We start from the raw sequence: 20,588 nt of genomic DNA, 5'->3' as shown, positions 1-20,588 counted from the left end.
AAAGGGAAAGGACAGTGCCATATATATTAAAATTGGAGCTGGTATTGCTGTCCCTTGCGCTGATGCACTTTCTTGCTCCCTAGCGCCATCTTTGCACCACACTAAAAAGTTGTTTGTGTGAGACTAGCAAAGGTTTTGTACTGGACAGGTATTCTTCCACTTCAAAATACCATCCTCAACATAGTCTAAAACGTTCCAACTTTGTTTGTGTTCTGTACGGTACAGTACACATGAAAGGTTTGACAACTTGCCATGTCTACAACATTTATGAAGAGGCCTTATATTAGCACAAATGCATATACATCTACTGCCCGGTAGAACCTCTCTGACAGGGTTCCATGCGCGTGTGCATAAAATACACCTGTAAACAAAAACATGCCTGTAATATCAGTACGATTAACGACCGCCCAAAGCACCCCACAGGCAGGCACAAATTGATTTTCAAAATATTCCTTGTAAAAAAAACTTCGCACTTGTCAGAGAATATTTCCACTCATCCGTCACTGGCTGCGTGGCAGAAGTGGTGTCTAGTGCCAACATTTTTGTTTCACACGTTTAGCCCCCTGTGCAGAAGGCTCATCGCCAGGGGCTAGCACGGGACGCCATCGCCCATCGAGGGAAGATTTATCTTTCCTCTCCAACGCCCTCCTCCCCCTCCACCAGCATGTCTGGCGCTCAGGAGAAGCTCTCTTCGCTGCCATGTTGGACACGTGCCAGGATTCTAGGAGACCCCTCTAACAGAATCAGTGCCGCCATTAAACCTGCATCATGAGTCCCGTAAAATGTTGACGCTCAAAACTATGCAGCCATGGGCGAATTTGGCGCCCTTTTCACACAGCTGCCTGCAAAAGCCCAATTCAGAATGAAATAATGCATCAATTAACATCAAGCGCTTAGAGCTCAGCAGCAAAGACTGTACTATGCCAAGCCACCTTCTGGGGAAGGACGGGTGGCACCTTAGAACGACACATTTTGAGTTGTCCATTTATTAACAGACTTCGATAGAGCGGTGCTAGGGTTTGGTGCCACAGACCGCTTTAAAATGTATAATCGACCAGGACCATGAAAAATGGGTTTGCACAACCGTCCCACAGACGGGGCTCTCAACCTCCGAAGCAGCTGACTATTCATGGCATGAGCATCAATGTGGTTCTGTGGCGTGGGTGGAGGAACCGAGGGGAAACGGAGCGTTTGATTTTGCCCCATCTGTTGTCAACCTTTTCGAAAGGTTGCCTTTGTTAAGAGACTGGGGGAAGGTTACGGGGGCGGGTTAGGGCGATTATATGTTGGATGGGGACACTGCCAAGATTATCCAAAGTGGGAGAGATCATGGCTGGAGGGACTGCACGTCACTTTGGCTGAACTGCAGGTACCCTCACAAGGCCCACCAATCCCATCAATGTCGCTTCAATAACTGCTGAGGGCAACGGAAGAGCATCTAAAGAATCATGGGCTGACCGGGGCACGGGTTCACTGGAGAGACTTTCGTCTGCCCCATCCTCAATCATAAATACCTGAAGATGGATCAAGCATCAGGCAAATGCATGGGTCCCGCCCCGCCCGTGAGCATGCGCAAAGAGCAAGGACTCCGTGGATGAACTGTACAAGCGGGATCTGGGACCACCCTGGAAGCCCGTTATTAGGTCTGTCGGGGCTCACGTCAAATGAGGGGATGATAACCATTCGTGCATTTTACTAAACAGGTGATCTTTGCCACGCCAGCCAAGTCCCAAGAAGCCACCAGGTGCCAAGGCTGTCCTGGAGTAGGAACCGCCATCTTCCAGACATCCGAATTTCACACCAACGGAGTAGATTGAAAACGGAGGTCATGAACTTCGCTTCATGGCCTGCACTTTTCTCTCTCACAATACCGCAATTTGCTTACTGTAACCAACAAGCACCCAGAGGCGTAGTAATTGTAGTTAGAAAGTATTTGTAGTTAAATAAACGCAAGTCTGTGGATGGGAGAGAGAAAATAAAAAACGCAGAAAACATTGGACTAACCTCCTGAGCAGCAAGGCTTTTGCTTAGAGTTAATTTTTGGATTCCAATTCTTTATCAATTTTTTTAACACTAGTAAGCAAACAATAAGGCCTACATACAAAGGCAACAGAATGCTTCAGGAAACGAGCACTCAGTGGATTACAAGACCAGTGGGGTTCTGATTTGGCCTCAATACCATAACCGCGGTATTCCAAAAACATGGCACGCTCAACCTCCAAATCTGGTGATGCTGCCTGGAGGTAGCAGGCTAGCAGGACATCGCCCTCCCCGATTTAAACAGCAGACTCTTCAGAGTCAGTCAATGAGACGAGATATTCACTAAAATCCTTCTGGAATTAATAACGAACCACTAAGCTGGCGTTATGGACAACACTGCAACCGAGAGGGGAGCGAACAAAACTAAAGTCTGCGTGAACTGGGGGAATGTGCTGCCCGACAGCCTCCAAGACTTTGTTCCCGGTCAGTTCAGTGCTGAAAGAGAATAACCCTGCAGCTCCCAGAGACAAAAACCATTAATCAACCCAAGAAAATTCCATGGAGGCAGAAACCCACCCCACCGCCTGGACACAAAAGCGCACTTTGGAAAAGAGATCCCAGTTTGCTGCCAGCAAGTCTGGTCGCAGTTTTAAAGGGAGCAGCGCGCAGGCTGGGTCTGGTGATTGGGGTCTCCGAGGACAGAATACACACCGATAAATGCTTTCACACAAACCCGTGCAGTGCCTTGCGTTATCACCGATCTGACCGACTTATCCAGCCCCGATTAAGCCTCCACCTTCCCACCCCTAAAAAAAAGGTCTCACACAAACACGACTAATACAAATTACTTCACTAATCTCAAAACACCGTGTTGGGGGCATTTCTGAGAAGAGCGGTCTCAAGTGGACCATGTTAAGTGCTTCAGATAAAAGTTAATGCCAGTGTCCGGCTGCCCTGCAACTTGGAAACGGGATGTTGTGTTGCGTGTATGTGGGGGAGGGATAGAGGAATGCCTAAGGGTGTTCTACAAACAAGGATCCGGGGTAACTATCAGTTGGGTAAAAGGCTCAGCTCAGTAAGACACAATCTTACAGAATATTTAAAGTGTTGTAATGTTTTATTGGGCAGATTTATATAGCGCGAACTCGACCCAAAGGTATTGGAGCACCTTACATGAGCAACAACATGTAAACCGCTCCAATTTTCATGCTTAATCGAGCAGCGTGGGCTACAAGGTTGACTAGACGCTTTGGAGTTAATTTTATATACGTTTGGGTGTCGCAGCACCCCGCTTTCGGGCTAAAACGTAAACAGAAAAGGAAAGCTGGAGAAACGGGAGAGCTCGGGCAGAAACAAAACCCTCTCTGTGGAGGCGCACCGCTCCCCTCCCCCCCAACAAAAACACGGACTTAAGGCCCCAAGGAATTTGTAAGGCAGAGAACTGCCAGCAACACCGTGAAAACCACGGGATGCTCATTGGAAGCAGATGTCTTTTCAGCTTCAGTGCTCCACGTACCTTTGCCCCCACCTTCAGCAGGGAAAATAAAATGAACAGGAGGAATTTAGGGGAACACCAGCCAAAAAGTTTCCATTGCTTCCTGGTTTTAAGAAACACACTTCGCACAGCAAAGGGGCAACACTCGAAATGGGGAGCGAAATAGTCAAATGGATTTTTCCCTTGACCCCGCTCAGTTTCATAGGGAGAAAAACATTTCTGAAGTCTGGGAGAGCTGTACAAAACTGTAGCTGCGTCATGGATTGGGGCGCAGGGGGTGATTCCATGCGTTTCATGAAAAATATCAGGGCCTCTGACGTGGCTCACCACAATACAATCTTTCTAGCAAAAACTAAATCCAATGGGTTCTACTTACGTTCAAAGCTTAAAGCAGCACACAGACACCCATTAAAGGACATGCCCATAAATACCAACAAAACAACATGAAAATGTCTCAAATCCATAGGTACAGTGTGAAGAGATAGGATATATAGTATGCAATTCGCATAGTTGCATATATCTTCTCACAACATTGGCTACATATTTCGCTTTTTTTGGGTCTATTTACACTAGATATTGTGAAATCATAAACAATGCCCAGATTAAATATGCAGGGGAATGCACGCCGCCACAAAATACCCATACATGTACTAGTGAATAACGCCAGCTCTGCAAAGTGACTAATAAACAGCGTCCTCGCCAGCATACACATATTCAGTGCACATGTACTCTTTGGCGCACCCAGCCGCAAACACAGACCATTAAATGTAAACATATTGCAGAACGCCTTAACAATAAGGATAAGCACACAAAGTACACCACAAAACAGGCATAAAGGAAGACGAGCGTACATTTCCGACAGCAGAAGTGCCAAAAAATACCCAAGGACGAAGATGTACGTACACACACACATGAGACAAGTGTGCCTGCAATATCCGCTACGGTGAAACCTATAAACATTGAGATATCAAAAACATATAGTCCAGCGAAAGCAGACGAACAGAAAGTTATGGGCTATAAACCAACTGCTCAATAAATAGCAAAGAAGGCGCTGCCACCGGCAGTGTGAAATAGAACACACACGTGCTCCTATCACCAAGGTACTACTACTCACACATTCATTACAATTATATAACCGTAAATGCGGTAATAACTAAAACGCATAAAGTTGTGAAAACAGCTTTCAGGGTACACGGTGCTATTACACATGCGAGGTACACCTGGACATAAAATGCACATAATCACACATTTCCAAAAATGTATTATAAAATTGGGCTGAAAAAATACCTACTATAGTTAGAAACACAATCACTACCGATGGACATCCCTGTGTAATTGGAGTGGGCATACATTTGTGAACATGCGGTGACCTGGCCGCATTGCTGCACGTATGAGCTGTCCGGGACACACACACGCTGACTGAACCATGCACAAGCTGCAGCCATGCGAATGGAGCAGGGGGTCCCGTGTGGATCGGGGGTCACGCGCTGCAGACACAAGCCCACGCAGTGCCGAGGCTCCCAATGCTCGCTCGTCTCCTTACCTGCAGGGCAGATGCACAGCAGCAAGGCGGTGAACAGGGCTTCCACGACTCCCAGGGCTGCGGGTCCTGCCCCTCTCCCCATGCCCATCCATCCAGCTCGGCCTTTGACCACTGCCCTCTCCCTGCAAGAAGAGTGAGGGATGGAAGAGAAAAAGAGAGGGAACGAGTGAGCGTCCGGGAAGGTACAGAGAAGACGCAGCTGCAGTCACCAGACTCCTTCAGCACTCAGTCAAGATTACATATTCTTTTTTTTCTGTTCACCTTCCTCCTCCTCAGCAAAAGCCATCAATCACCCGCTTCTATCCAATCAGAAAGAGAACCCGCCCCCACTCTCCGGGTTGAGTTCTTGTTGGAGCAGGCTAGGGCCGGGACAGGGAGGGGAGGAAGGGGGAGCTGGGATCCTGCCCAGGCGTGGAAACAAAAGAAGGACGCATTAACTATTCCCTCGGCGGCTCCATATCCCGCAGTGAGCCCTGCAATGCACGCACACTTAGTGGGAGAATAAATACACCAATAGAAGTTTAACTTGTAAAGAAACTTAAGCAGAATCAGCAAACATATTACTGTTTGCGCATGCAAGCATTGCTGCTGCAGGCACCCGTCACATGCTCTCCCCTCAAGGAAAGAAAAGGGGCCTCACCACAAACCTGGAATCCTGCCTCGTGAGAACAAAACATCATGGCAGCACTGCTGGCCTCACATGGCGCTTTACTCCTCACCAGGGCTTGTTTGTATTGGCTCACTGTCTACACAAAGTCAAAATGCAGACTGTGTTGTAGAACTGGGCGTTATAAATTGAGCTTGAAATGGATATATTGAAGGGTAGATTCTGACTATCAGAAATAACCTGGTTGTTTCTGAGTTGCCCGTACTCCCCTCAAAAGTATTGCACAAATGCTGAGAAATGTTGGTTCTCCTTTTTCAAATTTAAGAAGTACAAGCTCTCAGTACCTGACAGTACCTGCCCATTTAAAGCACCAAAGCATTGTGATTGCACTTCTGAAATGTGTGTGTACTAACGAAACCTCATAGCATAACATATTGTTCTAATTAATGCAGGCACCCCAAATGCAATATATTGTATCCAGCTGCAGAGTTATCAGTGCAATAGCATTTTACAAAACACCCAATTACACACCAAGACGCTGCACCAAAACCACAACAAGCGAATCACACTAGTCCTCAGACCCATCAAACACTACTCACGCAGATCACATGGCAGACTGACACTTCCACACAGCTACCTGATACCCACTTCAGCAACTCATCGGGCTTTGAAGTGCTAATGCAACTACAATACAATATCACATACAACATTTGCTGCTACTTAAAGCCCAATGAAAGAAAGAACAGTGCAAAGAGGTAAGAGACTTGGTACTTTTTGGGCCTTTTATTCCCCCTTTTTTCAGTTCACTACGCTACTGTTTAACTCCACTTCCCCAGTACAGACATGAGTATGGTCGGATCGAGGGATGGAAGGGCATGTACACAGCTGTTTCATGGGGCTCAGAATATTTCATAGTCCATTTGGGCTTCATATACTTGTCGGTAACATGGTTTGAAACCCATGGCACAATATATCCCTGTTAACAATGATTGGTCAATGCCTTCCACAGGTCTGTGCGTTAACCTGTGGCCTCATTCATTAAAGTGCTTTTACATATTCTGCACGAACATATTATACCTGATCTAAACTGAGGTTTTTGCACTAAACAGGATTCCGCTGCTCTGGGAAGAAACAAAGATGGTGGCAGGCTGACCATCAAATTAAATATGGGAAGCATTTAAAATATATGATGTCAGTGGAAGATGTCAGCCTCCCTTTATTTGGGTGTTGTCAAGAAATCTGAAAAGATATTCAATTGTGGGACAGAAAATGCCTATATACATTCTTTTGGTCTGAACACCATTTTAGTAGAGACAATGTCAAAATGCAGAACAACCTCAGTTTTTTTTAATAGGATTACTCCACATAAAGAGGGGATATGGGCAAATTAATATTTAAAATTCTAGCGAGAGAGACGAGGTAGAGTAAATGTATTCTATTTATTTAAAAATAAAACATGGGCTGTAGTGTGATAAAAATTGGGCTACATAAATAAGTGTACGCAGACTTCGGGCATTTCTGTCAGAGGGGGATCTGAAGGGCAAAAGCGTGTGAATGAAAGACAAATCAGAGGGGTGGTAGTGAAGTCATTATCAAAAAGAAACAGTGACAGAGATGTAAGTGCAGGAATTGCGGGTGTCTTTTATACAGAATTAAAACTTGGGGGATCTAAGTGCTAGGAATCAGAGACAAAGGTAATGTTGCAGACAGGCCAATGTGAGTGTAATTTCTATTTTGCCAGCTCAAAATACTAGCATTTCTTTAAAAGTGGCAGCGCCAGAAAATTCACAACAGCAATTCCCCACCGCCAATAGGGCAGCACTTGCAGGCCTTTGCAGGTAGTGTATCTCAGAGAGCACTTGAAGGTTGTTAATATATAGAGGCGTATCACATCAAGCAAAGGCATAAATACTGATATGTGCGTTTCCCAGGACACAGAGCGAAAACATCTATAAATGTTTACTCAGAGACCTGTTAAAAGCACGACCTTGGCACAGAGAAAAAAAGAGATTCATCTCTTCACAGGTCTGTTCTGTTGAAGCTTGCGCAAGCGGCAGCGGGATCTGCGGTTTTGCAGGGACTGGCAGTATTGTTCAGCCAAGCACGTGGGGTAGGTCTTTTGGCGGTACAGAGATAAGATGCACAATAACTTGCTTTAATGAACTGCCTTTCATTCAAGTCAGGTGCCAAATCTTTTTATAGTCAGCCACCAAGCAACGTTTGAACGCAGACACCTGTGAGTGCGCCCGCCCTACCCAATCCTGAGGTATTTGTGTATTTATAAAGCACCCTTTTATCACTATGGCATTCTGGCGCTACCTCGATCACACAGTACTGAGAAACAGGCAGAGCAAATTCATTAGTCAACAAAAAGAAACGTTTTCAGAGATTTCCCAAAGCACAGGTAATCTGCAATGAGGTGAAGCGAGAAAGGGGGAGAGTTCAATAACCTTGGTGCTGCAAAGGGAAGAAACACAGCCCCTGATTCTACATCTTCTTTATGAATAAGGTGCTGTTGCCATTTGCTCTATGACAGATAAATTGGCTTTTGAATTTGATGCGTTTGTGAACAGGAAGCTAATGTAATTGGTTCAAGTGGTCGGTGATAGGTGCCCATCTTGGTAAGCCAAGGAATACTCGGCACTAAAATGGGTATAATTTGAAGCTTTTCAATTTGGTAGTAGTATAAGACCAGATAAATATGTTACAGTAATCAAGACAACATTCCACAATTATAATGCGTTCCCTAGGCTAATCAGTATCTATGTGCTCACAGTCACACATGGCAAGCATAACAGAAGGAATAATTATTTTTCCATAGTACATTTGTGTATCAAACTGACTTTGGGAGCCATGCTTTACAGAGGGTGCCCCAGAACGCCATGCAAACTGGAGCGCTTCATAAACTCGCTGGGTATATGGAGCGCTACATAAATAATGCAACATGACCATCCTAAAAGTGGTTTGGGCTTTGCAAAGGGTAAGAAAGAGTTTTACAACTAGCAGTACAATACAATCATCCATTGCTGGAGCCAGTGGTTAGTGTGTATGTATTGACGTCATGATTTACACAGCTGTGTTTGTTTTCTCATATTTTCACTGTAAGGCCTGCTTGTGGTAAGTGCAGTTGATAGTAGTGAATGAAACAGATGCCACTTAATGAAACTGATAGCTTTGGATGCAGCTAGCAGCACTGGATGCAGCGGATAGGATGGACTGCGTCTGATAGGACTGGATGTAGGTGATGTCATTTATGGCTGCTTAGGTCTGCCATTTTAATGAATCTAAGACTTTGCAGTGCAGGACAATGAAAAAGACAGTCTAAAAGCCCACTTAGTGGTGGGGTGTGCCGTGCTGTCTTTTAGCTGAAGCAATCCAGCTTGGTTGATTCGTAGTAGATGCTGAACCTCAGGCTTGGAGCTGTCTCTCCCTCATCATGTTGGGGATGTAATATGAACTCTGGGGGCTCAGGGACAGAGCGTGGTGAGACTTGCAGTGTTTGACTGTGTTTGCGCTGTGAAATTCCGAGCGGGAACATCAAACTAGACCCCATAAACCTTGGTGGCTGGCAAACACCTGGTGTGGATGATGTGTAGCAAAATTTTGAAACGCCAGAAGGGTAGGACCACCTTTTGGATGCAGAGGTCTAGCCACTGTTGCACTGGTGGGTGGCAGACTCTCAAGCACTGAGGAAGCAAGTGCTCGGCATGGGACAACGTTAACAGAGGTGCACACTTCACAGGCCTGTGTGACATAGTGAAGGAATGACACAGTGAATTCGACAGCATCTCGATTGAGAAGAAAGTAAACAGGTCAATAAAGCAGTGATCAAGAAGAGCAAAGTGGTCAAAGTGCTCGAGTGAATTAGACGGCTAGTGTGATCTGCAGGATGGGATTCAATTTAGCATTGTGAAGGGTATTTGGCAAGGTTCATGGGGAAAAGGAAATAGCGGTGTGGAGTTTTGCCTGTTTGCAGGATAAAAAATTCACAGAAACTTCGTTGCGGTGGATGTACTACAGATAGGTGTGAGAGGGTATTATGGGGTGTCAGGTAGCACACAGACTTACAGACAAAGATTAATATTCCACAGACAATACTTTCGATGACCCTAAATATAGATACACTGCAATTTATTGGAGGATTACAAAAGTACAAGCACTCTCACCCATTGGGTCTAGACATGCTAAAGACATGGATGACTTGACATTGACCATCTCAAATATGTCATTAGATGAAAGGGTTTTACTCCCACATAAACTTTACTACATATTGTGTGAGCAGGCTTGAACAGGAAGGCATTTCCTAGGATAGGCTAAAACACAGAGTTGTCTTTAAATGCCTATTGATATATTTAAGAGGTAACAAGGATCATTAGTGACTGTGGTTGCTGGATGCCTATCAGACTTAAAAGGCATGAGCAGAGAAATATAGACAGTTTAAAGAATTAACAAAAACCTGTTCGGTACCATTGGTAATCTGATAGACTTGACGAAGATGAAAAAGCCATGATAGTAGGGTCAGGGACAGAAGGAATAGTACAGAAAATCAATTTATGGTGGAAAATCAATTTATGGTGAAGTAATCCATTGCAGCAGCACATTTTTAAGGATGAGAATTTAATTTAGAACTCGGTCTTCCAAAAACAATGACAAATGACAGAATTAGATGATTGGGAGCTTTTGCTTACTCACATGTATATATATTTAAAAATATGTACTTCTTGTTTGATGGAAAGAAAACAGCTGACAAGGATAGGCATGCTAATATTTGTTTAGTTGGGGTACCTCAAAAGAATAATCTGCTTAACTTCTATGTGTCCCCTAAAACTTTTTTTTCATGAAAAAGTAGTAAAAACACAGGGGCATATTACCAAGCAATAGCGATAATTATCGCTATTGCTTGGTTAGAGACAAAAATTTACCGCTGAGCGGCGGCGATTTTTATCGCAGATAAACCTTGGTATTACCAAGATTTATCGCAAATGCGATAAAAATCAGCCGCAATGCATGAATATCGCTGAAAAATCAGCGATATTCATGCATTACCGAGCTAATGCTCTTAGCCATGTTATCCACCTCCCATTGGATAACATGGCTACTCCTACTAGCTGTCGCTAACTGGTGTTAGCGACAGCTAGGTAATAGGGAGATAATTTTATCTCCGCTTTCTTGGCTTTTAAAGCCAAAAAAGCGGAGATAAACCCCCTGGATAATATGCCCCACAGTTTTTCCAGAATTAGTAACTCACAGCTTGCAAAGAGGCCCAAACAGCCATGCAATCATTCTAGAGTATAATAGTAAAAACATCAGCTACAGAATGGAAGATAAAGAGGCTCTGTGGGGAAAGGAAATGTATTTGTAGTAAGCATAGGCAGCATTCTGACCACAATGTAAAGGAGGAGAAGAAACATACAATCAATGCTGAAAGGTATTACATTGGAGAGTTGTATTCTCTGCCTTTTTTGCAGCAGACAAAATTCCACACCCGGAAGTTAGGCATGAGACCAATAGTGTAAGACACAGTTTCTTTCTGTGAGGCTGTCAGGTAAACCCTACAATAAGTAGTACCTGCAAAAGAAATCATGTAATTCCCACAACATGGCATATCTACATAGATGCACATTTGAAACTATTAAAGCCCACTTTAGGTGCTTTGTAAGTATGGTCTAATATCTATGGGATGCCAGATGTGAGAAGATAAGGTGTATGATATGTTACTGAATACATGTCCGCACTCAGATTTGGGAAAGTAGCAGAAGAGCATGTCAGTAATTGCAGTGCAAGGATAGGCAGACAGCAATGTTTTACCTTAATAGTAACCCACGTTATTTTAGATAAGCTCATATATTGCTCGCATGCGTTACCATAGCCAATGTATCTGCCTGCCTGGCAGGATTTTAGATTTAGCACTATTTGCTTTCCAGCCATCTTATGCCCTTCTACCCAGGCATGAGTAACACAAAATCCAGCTTACTAGTTCTTGTATCAGTTTCTTTATTGCAGGCAGACTGGCAGCCAGCACTGGGATGAAAGAGATCATCAGCCATTTGAGGGTGAACTTCAATTCGTGTTATGACCAGAAGCACTGACATATTCACCGGGACACTTTCTTGAGTTTAGGTAGATTGGGTTTGGGAGAAATCAAAGTCTAGAGGCAAACACTAAGTAGTTAAATGCCACCCTGCATTACGTATTCCCACTATAAATGGCTTTCTAATAGTTTCGGTATGTATGTGGTTATATAGCCCAAACCAAGGTAAAAAGCAATGGAACGCTCCACATTAGTGCAGTCTCAAGAGGTGCTTGACGCAGGTTAACACATCATACCTGGTTACAAGGGAACATGGTAGGTGGGGGGATGCTGGGGTGTGTCGGGTGCGGTTTGGATGCCAGCCGAAGATGAGTAAGACAAGATTTGGAGGGTAAGTCTTTGGGGGGCGTTCTCTATATGTGTTTATACAAGTGTAACCGAGAAGTTAACGGACACAGTATCTCCTTCCAATTGCCATGTTTGAGTGTCGCCTTGTTTTCTGTGACAATCTTTCTGTTTTAAAGAATGGTGGGGCACAGGCACGAAAGATCAGGGCAAGAAGCTGGTATTCCCCTCACAGCACATTAGGATACTTCATCCTCTGTTAACAAGGGGCCTTTTCATCTAGCCCAATAGGCTCACTGTGGCCTCTGAATTAACTATTTATTAACCAGTTGTCCCTTTTCACTTTATAAAATGACGTACATTTTATAACGGTGTATATTTAAACATAAAAAATGGAAACATCAATTAAAAAAACAACATTGTTTTGTACATCACAAATCCTTCTGAAGGGATTCATGGCTCCTCCACATGTAAGCACCATTTAGTGATCAAGCTGGCTTGAAGGGAAGAGTATATTACAATGTCGCCCATTCTATGAAATATTATTGCAAACCTCTATTTGAAAGAGAATTCTTGCACACCCTTAAAATCCTCACTTATGTTCTTAGTGCCACATAAAAGCAATGGAAGAGTTCAACTGACACCTCTGTACATCAGGAGATGGTGGAGCGGAGACACTCCTCCGACATCACAAGTGACACAGAGATCACTCACAAACACTTCAGAAATCATATTTTGTTGTTTGTAATTTGCACATTTAACCCACCTTTTTCCATGCTACAGGATGGCCCTTTGCTCTGGCATGCACCAATAGGAAACAGCCCAGCCACATTATAACTCACACTGTGTCATGTCTTTTTGTTAAAGTTTGATATATTTTAATTTCTAATAGAACGAACTATATGTGAAACGAGCTCCTATGAGCAGATGAGAGCAGACCGTTATGTCCTTAGCGTGCGAGGGGCCATCCCACCAGCTAGGCCTGAGCACAAAAGTTTCTTGTACATAATTGCAAGATAATAAATACATAATTTAAAATAAACCCATATATTATAGAGTCTTAGGGCATCACGGTAAACCACAAGATTTGTACATAGGTTTATTCAGTTATCCTAATCCACCCCAAAAGTATTATGTTTTGTTTGACGGCACTTTATTTTAATTTTATTGCTTTGTTGGCAACCTCCCAAGTGAGGGATTAACGTTAATATACGAGATCACACAATGCACGTTAATCTACATTCATCTCCCGCTGTCATTACTCTGCCATAGGGCACCCAACTTTCAATTGTAATCTTGAATCGGAACAATAGTGTGAGCCTGGTGCTGTTTGTAGGCAGACACACATATGAACTAGGGCAAAAGCTTAAGTTACGCCCATGCTTTTATTTGCAGTTTCTAATTTGCATATTTTTTTTAACTTAAATGAATTTGATCCTTTTCATTCCTTGGTACTTTTAGGAAAGTGATGTAAAATGTTTAAAAATATCATATGAACCTTTTCTAGCAATCTTTATTTTTTACCATTGTGCGAAATACTCATACAGGGACATGCATCAACCTATTTAGGAAGTGCAAACGGTGCGACTCGCAAAATTCGGCCGTTTACGATTCCTAAATAGGTTTTTGGGATGTATCAAGCATTTTTGGTAAAATCGCTATTTTTAGCGAATTCCCAAAATGCGATTGCTTTTAAGGAATCGCAAATTTGCGATTCCTTAAAAGCAATGCATGATTAATTTTAAAATTGCAAATTCGCAATTAGGGGGTGCAAATTACCACGAGGTTGAACCTCGTGGTAATTTGCGAAAATGTGTTAAAATGCTTTATTTTGCATTTCAAAACACTGTCATGTTACAGACACACATGTCCTTAGGACATGTGTGTTTGAAACATGCACTTCAAAATACATTTCAGGGGTGCAGGGGGGGGTCCTTTGGACCCCCCCCTGCACCCATGGAATGCATCAACATTTTGCGAATTCTAATTTGCGAATTCGCAATTCCCATTGATTCCTATGGGCCTTGGCCCATAGGAATCAATGGGAATTGCGAAATCGCAAATTGGAATTCGCATAATATTTGCGATTCGGTAAAAATTGCGATTTTTACCGATTCGCAAATTTTATGCACTTTCAATCATGCATCCCGTTTTGCGATTCCTTATTTGCAATTCCTTAAAAATCGCTAATAAGGAATCGCAAAACGTTTTGTTGATGCATGTCACCGTTACTCCTTAGTGTCCTTTCATTTAAATTTACCCAAAACCCTTCTGTTTTAATTTGCAAAATAATAAGGACAGATACCTAGAGATTTTTTTGTGAGCCGACCACCACTGCTGCAGAACACCAGCATTGCCAAATACCAACACTGTCTAGCCTTGTTTTCACCGTCTGGCTCTTTCCTCCACCCTCTGCACTTCCTGTCCCTTTACATCACTTTTTTTGTAGGTTGTTTTTATCCCTGTTTCTCTTTTTTCCCCGGTCTTCCTATCTTTCTCCTTCTTCTTTCTCTTTTTTTTTTACTTTCTCTCTTTTGTTCTGGATCAAAGTCTAAGGATGAAAAGTAAGTCGTGGACTTCAGAAATGACTGCTAGTTCCCACCGCCTGCAACCACCTCCACAAACTAATCACTTCCTTGAGGTTAAACAAAGGCCTCCTAGCATTGCTAACCTAATACTTCATTCAAGTTGCTCCTTAATTCCTAGATTCACATTGAAATCCACCCAAACACAAGTTAAATAATGAAGATCCAGACATAGAGCATTATTTATACCAACACATGCAGACATAGCTCAAGAATAGTCTAGAGTGCATACAAGGCACATAGACATCAATCAGGTAAAATGCAAACAAAGCAATACATAGCCAATTGACTTTGGATGGTTTGGTGGCCAGAGGCACTGAGCGCCATAGCTTTGACCGAGAGAATGGTGTGAGGGCAGACGTTTCGACTAGCTACCACTCTTGAGTTAAGCAAACCGTGAGAGTTTGTTGTTTCCTGACCCAGAGCTGATTTGGTGAACACTGGCCAGGCTTGCACATTACTCAGGCAATGGATGGGTTTTCAGAGTGGACTATTAGAGGATTTAAGTAAGAGGGAGATCTAGACAAACCCAATCCACGCCACCTTCTTGACTGAAAAAGTGCATCTGACCCCACTCAGCCTCCTCGTTTTCCTCTAACAAAGAAATGAGCATGTGGCAGGCTTACACCGAGGCTGGTGTTTCACAGGAACCCTATGACACAGGCAGCCCTAAAATGCCTCAGACTCCAGGTGCTTTGAGAGATATCTTTCTCCACTGTCTTCCCACTAACACAAACATAAACAAAGGCTTTTTTGACGTTTGTATGTGGAAACAATTGTGAAAATTACATTTTATATGGCATGGCGGGCTTGATCAGCCTGTTCCTTCTAATGGATAAACGTCCTGGTAAGGGTGAGTCTGCGCATACTAAGTGAGGATGTGCGGAGTGTTCGAAACAGAGAAAGTCGAGGTCAAGAGAGCGTGAGATGAGGCATAGAGAAAGGTAAGCAAGGAATGGAGATAAAAGGCAGAGAGGGATAGAAAGAGCTGAATCTACGAAGCAGGAGAAAAAAAAGGCCACGTAGTGAGAGGTGGAGCAGAGAGAAAGGGGAAGCGAGGTAGGGAATGGTGAAGCACAGAAATAGAGAGAAACAGGACACAACACAGGGGCATTCAGACCTCTTAGCAAGAGCCTCTCCGGAGACAGGGAGCACAAACCTCTCTCTTATATTGAGGCTCTTTTCATCAGCCAGACTTTTGTGTAACGAGCACAAGCATGTTACCACAGACATTCAATGCTTCTTATGAGAGTCTGTCATTGACAGCACCTCACCTGTACATTTCCCCAGGTTACAGTATTGTTATTTTTGAGCTTAGTCCCCACTCATGCACAGTTTTTGAGAGAGCTTAGCTCTACAATTATTTCAGCCCATGGAGAGTCTGTGAATCAGCATCGCTTTAACATAAGCTGTAGTGTACGACCGTATGGGGTGGCAATGCTTGCGTTTCCAATGTGTCAATGAATTAATTTGGAACAAGGGAATCTCTATCATATACTTTCACCAAGAAGTGCTGGAGCATGATGCCTAGCGGTGTGACAAAGACTGAAGGGATGAGGCGCTGGGGGGTGATGCTGTATGACTCTTCTCCGACATTTACACTTTGTTGTAGTGGTGTGAAACGCACCATCTAAGCCAGAGCCTAACAAGGGCAAGTGCCAATGGGGCTGAAACGTCACACGCAGTCCACAACATTTTCATGGTGGGGCTTTTCTGACCACTTGTTTCTTTAGCAAAGTGATAAACATTCGACAGCCTCATATCAGGCTTAGGATGGTACACACTTCTGGACAGTGAGAGAGGAACTCTTCACACCTTTTCTGTAGCTAAGTCCAGCCTCCTGGATAGTCCACAGATCTGTGTTGGTGCAGTGTGCACAAAACCACTTCTGCTTAAAAGTGGTGGGAAAAAGCTAAGAAATCACCAAAATGATCATAAATAAGCCAAATGTGTAGAAAGTAAAAGAAGACTCTGCACATCCAGCAGTCCATGCAGAGGGTGACTGGTACACCTTCATTCTTTTAACGTGTGAGTTGGCTAAGATACTCATTTTTGGAGTCCCATTTATTAGCCTAACACCACTGCTTAAGCATGGAGTCAGTATAGATCTTTGCGGATACAGATATTTCCCAGGGACAGCCAGTGATTCGCAGTAACATACAGACCCTCACATTCTCCTCTGTGTCCCATGAAAACATGACCTCATGTTTGTCCATGCCACTATGCACACTTTTAGGCCGGCCGGTTGTTTTAAGAAGGACCTACTAATATTTATAGAGTTTTACTGCTGATGAAAGTGCAAGCTCCATGTGTGCTCTTGCACAAGACATACTCTTACCACAAGTGGGACTTACCTAATACTGTAGCATAGAGTTTACCCACACTTCAATAGAGACAGTAAGTATCCACATGGAAAAAAGTCCACAGAAAAGGAGGGCAGTGGGAGCTGCCCCTCTGCAAACCTTTCTATTCTTCTTTTGTGATTTGGTGCCTCGGGACTAAATATAAGACCCAATTCAACACACAATGAAATCAATCACATCTAAAATAAAACATAAACTTCCTTTTCAACGTCTTAAGAAACCCACACCCGGTCTGTGGGTGGAGCCACTCCTTTTAGCGGTTGGCACAAAGATAAATGCCAAACATTTTTTAACGACGTGCAAATTCTTGGCTTTTGGCCATGTTCATGTTTAACTACAGTTTTAATTTGAAAATGTTAATGAAAATCCACAGTATTAAAAATTATTGAATGAGCCATTCAGTTCTTTTCTAGACTTTTCGTCCCATTCAAGTGAACACATGACCAACTCATGTGCTTCTTTCTACAGCATGGCACTCGTTCAGTACTTAAAGCTAGTAGGACTGGAGGAAATAGGATCAGGGTGTGGTAAAATAAGCTGAATTAAAAGGTTTGTAATGTCTACAATGCTCCATCAAGATTCCTTCTAAGTGGCCCATGTGCTAAACTCAAGTCAAGGATGGTATATGAGCACTGTGCATGTCCAGCTGCAAGTTAATATTCCACCGTCCTATCTAGATGTGCATATCCTTTTCTCATTTGGTCATCCTAAAGATCTGGCATGGATCATGTCAAATATGGATAATGTCATGTCATGGAACAGGCCCTCTGCACCAACGCTGGAAGGCCCTGCACTTGAGAAACCTCTGAGGTGCGGGGGGCCAAATAACTTCCTTTTATTTTTACATACCCTAATACTTAATGTGTGACGAATGTTATCTGTTAAACAATTTTAATGTAGCCATTATTTGTAGTTCACAATGTCCCCATTCACTAAAGTGAAATAACCTTGTTAAAAGAAAGCATGACCAGATGACTCAATGTTTTTTTTTCCTCCCTATATTGTAACTAGATGTGAATTTTTATTATAAAGCGCCTTTTCTATTTACTTTTTTCGGTAGTTTAATTTTGAACTTCGTGGTTGTTTTGAACCTTAGAATTTTAGTTCTAAAAGTATGGCTTAACGTCTTACTTATAGCACAAAATGTAAAAAAAAATTCTGGAGTCTAATTTTGAACATCATGGCTTTTTGAACCTAAGAATTTTTGTTCTAAAAGAAAGGCCTTATTTCTAAAAAAATTACTATTAATGTAGTCTCATCTTGAATGATTGGGCTGGAGCTTGTGAGAGAAAGTTGTTTAATTACAGCACGGTTGTCCTTAGCACACCTCTACTGGTCCTGGCATGAATACAGAAGCCGGCCCTGGGCAACTAAAAGTGAGCTTTACAGGAAGGTATAATTCTTCCATTGCGTAAAAAATCTGTTTGTCAGTCTCTGACACACACTCTCTCTTTTTTTCTCTCTCTCTCTCTCTTTCTGTCTCATTTCCTCTGCTAGAGGACAAAGTGAGGCTTCATAAGGCAGGTTCGATGTGAAAAAACCCCTCCTACAAATCTTGTAAATAACGCCCCAGTCAAGTCAATCTAAATTCCCACATATTTTAGGACTAGGTTAATTTTCTATTCTAACTATTCTAAATCCAGCCCAGGCATATTTGGATGCAAATGGTACATGGTAAGATTGGGTGCAGTTCAAAATATTAGTTATCTCTGTGGTTAGTGTCATAGTATGTAGATATATAGCAACAAGTTACGACTCAACTAGTCTTATGTATTAATAGGTGACCTTTTTGAACCTCTACCAGACTTTTTTCCCTTGTTGACTCTTCTCTCTCCTACCACTCACTTTTCTGATCCCACAAAACGAAGGGGTAACGACAAGTGTGTATACTAACATTGTGATACAAGAGCAATTGATAAAAGAAACCATTTATTTAGATGTGCTGAATAAATTAAAGAGAGAATCCACAAGTGAAACATACACTATGAACATGTAGGACTCAAAGGTCAGAGTTATGTTTTTTCAAGGCCAATGGAAGTGAGATTAATGTGGACCACGAAGATGTCATGAGATGTCTTCAAAAACAGAGAGTGTTAAGAGCACACCCTCTGCAAGGAGACAGCCACAGGGAGAATGGCAAGGAGGAATTTTCAGAGGCGCATGCGTCAATGAAAGAATAGTGGTATTGTTGTCTTTGTGCATCTGATCTTGAACTTTTGGACAGATGTGGATAAACTACGAGCAAAAAAGAAGATTGGGGCGAAGCATTCAGTGAGATGGAAGCCAGAAGGTATCAGATCTTGGGCACAAGTGAGAGTTTGTGGAACACAACACTATAACAAAATCTCTTCTACAATAGTGGTGATGTTGGTTTGGGTAAAGTGTGAGAACAACGAGTAGGAATGGCAGTGGTGACAAGCGGATATGCAGGTTATAGAAGATTGCATGAATTTGATCACTTGTGGATGAGGATGTCTATTTCATTTTTAAATTGAATCTGACAGCGGGTGTGGTCACGTTTGCAGCATGCAATCTTAAATCCATTGAAAGCATGGACCAGGAGGATGCCTTTATGTCATGACAACTATGCGGAAGTGAGACAAAGTACAAAGTAGCTGAAGTTCGGATATAAGGAGCTCAAATATTTGCACGCTAAAAAGGACCTTTTCACTGGGACGTTTCATCCTGTTTTTATGAGTTTCTATAAAAACAAGCATAAGCATGGCCAATATGTCTCGCCTTTGGGGCGTTATAAGTGTTTAGACAGAGCTACTGGCTTTGTTAACGTTTTTGATATGTGTTGTAGAGCATTATGAATGTTGTGCAGCATGTTGAAAATGTATACGTTATAATAAAAAAAAGTGTTATAACAATTTCTGTCACTTTATATCTAACCGAAAAACATTATATACAACTGAAGTATTGTGCTAAAAAATAATATTAATACAAAAAATGCGTTCTACTTTATTTGTTTATGCAATGCTGTAAATTTTTCTTTGCTTGTTGTAATTTATTTTTGTTATAGTTTTTATTGTTAGGTGTGGGATATAAATAACGGGAGGGTGGATGTTGTGAAGTAGTATTTTAATTAGATAGGAGTAGTGGAGAGTTATTTGTGGAGAATTAATCAATGTCAAATTTTTATGCCAAACTGAAGTGGTGTGGAGTGATGCTGACGTGGTTGTGAGTAGTGGCGGAGGTGATGCTTCGGTTATCCGGAATGATATTGAGGTGATGCTTATGTGATGCTGAATGTTACATAGGTGGTACTGAGTGATGTTGTGGTGATGAGTTATGCCGATGTTGTGTAGCTGAACTGGTGCTTATGTGGTGCCAAGTAATGTTGTTTTTGTTCTGTGTTGAGGTGTTGCTGTGTTGATGCTGAAGTGGTGCTGCGTTGTTTCTGAATTGCTGCTGGTGTGGGACTGTGCAGGTGCTGAGCTGGTGTTGCACTGGTGGTGGTGAGCTGATGTGATACGGTGATAAAGGAATGGACTAAGACGATCACTGCGCTAAACTGTACCCCGATCCTAGTGGACTCTACCAAATCACTAGGATTCACACTGGACAAGGCTCTAAACATGCATTCACACATCAACACAATGGCAAAAAAGGCCCGCTTCCAACCAAGCTATCTCA

At 42.7% G+C, this 20,588-nt stretch overlaps 1 protein-coding gene across 1 annotated transcript in view; it reads right to left on the bottom strand.

The window, feature by feature from the left end:
• The window catches only part of RGMA (repulsive guidance molecule BMP co-receptor a), a 91,744-nt gene that overhangs the window by 49,336 nt on the left and 21,820 nt on the right, over positions 1-20,588 (bottom strand). The window contains exon 2 of the mRNA XM_086958089.1: positions 5,019-5,140. Within this exon, the coding sequence (XP_086814215.1) occupies positions 5,019-5,140 (122 nt within the window). The remainder of the gene's footprint in view (positions 1-5,018; positions 5,141-20,588) is intronic.

This window comes from Lissotriton vulgaris, chromosome 2_1 (genome assembly GCF_964263255.1).
Source record: "Lissotriton vulgaris chromosome 2_1, aLisVul1.2, whole genome shotgun sequence".
In the NCBI taxonomy this organism is placed as follows: domain Eukaryota; kingdom Metazoa; phylum Chordata; class Amphibia; order Caudata; family Salamandridae; genus Lissotriton; species Lissotriton vulgaris.
The sequence above is the reverse complement of the archived record's forward strand: the minus strand, read 5'-3'. Positions and strand labels throughout refer to the sequence as shown.